The sequence below is a fragment of the Pteropus alecto genome, unplaced genomic scaffold (assembly GCF_000325575.1).
Source record: "Pteropus alecto unplaced genomic scaffold, ASM32557v1 scaffold189, whole genome shotgun sequence".
Classification (NCBI taxonomy): domain Eukaryota; kingdom Metazoa; phylum Chordata; class Mammalia; order Chiroptera; family Pteropodidae; genus Pteropus; species Pteropus alecto.
The window spans coordinates 96,570-100,100 of record NW_006442117.1 but is presented as its reverse complement, the minus strand read 5'-3'; the positions used below and the strand labels follow the sequence as shown (position 1 = coordinate 100,100).

Sequence of the window (3,531 nt, the reverse complement as noted above, 5' to 3'; positions counted from 1 at the left end):
CTCGCGCCGCGTGCCGCCGGGCGGGCCGCTCGCGGAGGCCTTGTCGCTCGGCACCCTCGGGGTCACCGCCCGCCGGTCAGGCGGCGTGTCGCCCACGATGCCCGGGGGACTCTGAGCGTTTGCCAGGCTTGGCGAGCAGCCTTTTGGCCCTTTCTGCCGTCCACCCTGCCATCACCCACGGCGACCCCGTGGACTCTGCCCAGCTTTGGCGTGCCGCCGGGCGGGCCGCTCGCGGAGGCCTTGTCGCTCGGCACCCTCGGGGTCACCGCCCGCCGGTCAGGCGGCGTGTCGCCCACGATGCCCGGGGGACTCTGAGCGTTTGCCAGGCTTGGCGAGCAGCCTTTTGGCCCTTTCTGCCGTCCACCCTGCCATCACCCACGGCGACCCCGTGGACTCTGCCCAGCTTTGTGATGGAAGCCGTCCTTCGCGCGGCAGCTGGAGGCCTGTCCCGAAAGTGCGGAGAACCTGCCACCCCCAGCTTGGACTGCGTCCTCGAGCCTTGGTCCCAGGCTAAGGGGAGCGGCCCAGCTCGGCGTGGGGTGTCTCCCTGCCCGCTGCCTGCTCCGCGCTTTCGTCCCCAGCAGGTGCGCCTGACCTGCGAACTCCTGTTCCCTCGCTGTCCAGGCCTCTGAAGGCCGCCCCGGCCCCTGGCGTCCTCCCTGTCCTCTGGCTTGCCCCAGGGGGCCTTGAAGCAGTCCCTGCGCTCCTTCCTGGAGGCCCTGGGGCGCCCGGAGGGCGCGGGGCGGAGGGACTGGTCCGCTTGAAGTCCCCTCCCACCGTTTCAGCTCCAGCCACCCCTGTTGTCGTGGCCCCTGGCGCCCCCCCCATCCAGGGCGGAGCGGGTGGGCGGGGCCGACGCGCCGCTCGGACAGATGTTTGAGTGACCAGTGGCACTAGGTTCTCAGGGTGGCGGAAGGCGGGCGTCCCGCACCGCGCTCTGGAGGTGCCGGGCGGTGCGGGTGTCAGGCGGGGGTGGGACTGCCGTCTCTTCCTGTGCGCTCAGCGATAAGGGGCGGAGTCGAGCGACAGCTGGTCCGTCGAGGCCCCGCAGGCGCCCGGAGGAGGCGACGAGGCATCCGGGAGCGGCACCTGGAGCTCGGTTCCCCAGCATCTGATGGGGGGGGGTCCCTAAGACCCAACAGGGTCTGGGTGCTGAGGAGTGCTCTGAATGTGCGTTTAGGCTGCAATGAAAACGGCTCCCAAAGGGCGTAAACACAATAATATAACTTTTACCAAAAATAAAGGGTTTCTAAGAAATAATGGATGGCACGATCGTACAAGGTAATCAGGACAGCAGTGTGTTGGAGTGTGTCCTTGGTACCCGGTGTTCACTCGGCCGGCAGCCCCACTCCTGCTGGGGTTCCCAGCTCTAAGGACAGAACTTAGGGCAATGGGAGTGGGGACCGGGCCCGAGTCCTGTAGCCACTTCTGTCGCAGGTGGAGGGGAGGCCCTTGGAGCAGGGGCTCCCATCTAGCTCTTCAAACTGGGGTGCACGACTGTGCACTGAGCCAGTGAGCACACCTTGCTGTGACTGGGGGCCTTTCAAGTTCAGGTCACCAGCTAGCTCTACGAGTAGCACGTCCTGTAATTGTGGGACATCGAGAAGGGATGGCTTTCATCCGGGCATTCGGGTAACTGAGAAACCAACCTCGTGCACCTGCTGATGAGCACAAACCCAGGTCTTCCCTGAGGCTGGGACAACTGGACTTCTGGGTACAGTGGACAAAGCCAGTGGCCACCATGCTTGCCTGTGATGTGTACTTAGATGCTTAATCTTAGAATGTGAGTGACAGCAGTTGCTTTTGAATGAGCTTAGTTCAGTGTTGCTGTGTTGGTTGTTGATTTAAAGATGGGTTACGCTGTTTCAAAATTATTATACTAACTTGTTTCCGCATTTCTGCTTTAAGTGAAACTTGTGAATTGAACCTAAGTGAAAGTGTTACTGATTTAATTAGGCGTTGTGTATTTTTCGACTCAAATACTTAGAGTTACTCTATGTAAGCCTGATTTTAAAGCACTTTGATCTTGTTGTGTCTCTGTTTTCAAAAGCATCGCCAGTGAAAGATGGCAAAGAAAACCCTGAGCAGCAGCAGCAGGTCGGGACGAAAGAGACCAGCGATTTACCCAGCGGCTGCGACCCTGGACCCCGGCCCAGCGCCTTGTCTGCTGGAGGAGCCAGGAGGGCTGTCAGGAGCCCGCAAAGATCGTCCAGCAAAATCAGGCAGAAGAAGCATCCATTTGCTCTGTATGGCTGGGGGGAAAGACAGACGGACACGGGGAGCCAAAAGACTCACAATGTCTGCGCGTCCGCCCCGGTGCATGAGGTGAGTCTGCGTGCAGCCCCCCTGCCCCTGGGAGGGGGGGCTCGGGCTGCGTCCCTGTCGCCGGGTGGCACACCCTGTGGTCACTGGGAGGTCTCGGGGGCTGGTACAGGGGTTGAGGGAAACCAGGAGTGGGCATCTGATCAGCCAGCAGGGGGAGCCCAGAAGTGGGCCGCAGGATGGGCAGGTCCCTGAAGGGGTTCAAAGCACTGAGCCGGGTGAGCAAGCGGCCAGAGTCGGGGTCCTCGCGTCCCGGGGTCCCTGGGGCCGGCGGCAGCCGTCTGGGTTTGCCGCTGGCTCCGCGAGAGTCTCCAGTTCCCCCGCTTTGATGACTGGCGTGTCCTCGACTCCTGTTACCGGTTTGTCGCCCGACTGCTTTCCCTGTCGCTCTTGAGGTCTGCCCTGCACGCCCCTTCGCTCCTGGGGGAAGTTTGAGTGACCGATTCTGCTCAGACCAGCCTCAGCCTTTTCCTCCCAGGGCTGAGCTTCCCTGTAACTCAGTCCCGGCTCATCCCCGTGCCCCGTCCTGAGAACGTGCCACGTGGGGTCCTCACGTGGAGAGACACAAAGCAGCTACATGTGTTAGCGTTGATACTATTACATCAGCCTGAGAGGCAGAAAGCGCAGGCTGTGGATTCTGATTACACACTGATCACATTTTTACTGAGCAGATGGTGTCATTCAGAGGGATATTTGAGACAGCGGAGCGGTGCTTTAACCCAGGGCCTCGGGCTGTCCCACGGGATTGAGTCTCACAGGCTCATCTGTCGTGTGAAATGTCTCAGGTGGCAGAAGCCCTTGGGAATTTTTTAGTATTTTGCTGTTAAGCATTTGACGCCCTTTAGCGGAAATTTTAGCCATGCTTGATGCTAAGCGGGTCCCGTCACCCCCAGAGCCAGTTTCCGGAGGCTCATGTGGATTAGACACGCGCCATTGACGGTGGGCGGTCAGCGCGGCGGCCGCTCTGTCGCTCGGTGTCTGCGTCACAGACAGTGGGTCAGCCACAGACCCGGGCATGGCTTTCTCCGCAGAGCCGCTGGCGGTGAGCTTGGGCCCGATCCGCCGGGCTCCCGGTGACCCGGGGCGGCCTCACTGCAAACGTCCTTGAGAGTCGGCCCAGAAGCCACGCCAGCTTTTGTGCCTTTGTCTTTGAACCCGCCCTAGATTCACGCGTCAGCGCTGCGCGCCCAGAGCCGGAGACAGGCCGAG

At 61.4% G+C, this 3,531-nt stretch overlaps 1 protein-coding gene across 1 annotated transcript in view; it reads left to right on the top strand.

Moving 5' to 3' along the window:
• The window catches only part of CCSAP (centriole, cilia and spindle associated protein), a gene marked incomplete at its 5' end in the record, with an annotated part of 10,101 nt that overhangs the window by 6,211 nt on the left and 359 nt on the right, over positions 1–3,531 (top strand). The window contains 2 exons of the mRNA XM_015596231.1: positions 2,051–2,325; positions 3,487–3,525. Coding sequence (XP_015451717.1) covers positions 2,051–2,325; positions 3,487–3,525 — 314 coding nt within the window. The remainder of the gene's footprint in view (positions 1–2,050; positions 2,326–3,486; positions 3,526–3,531) is intronic.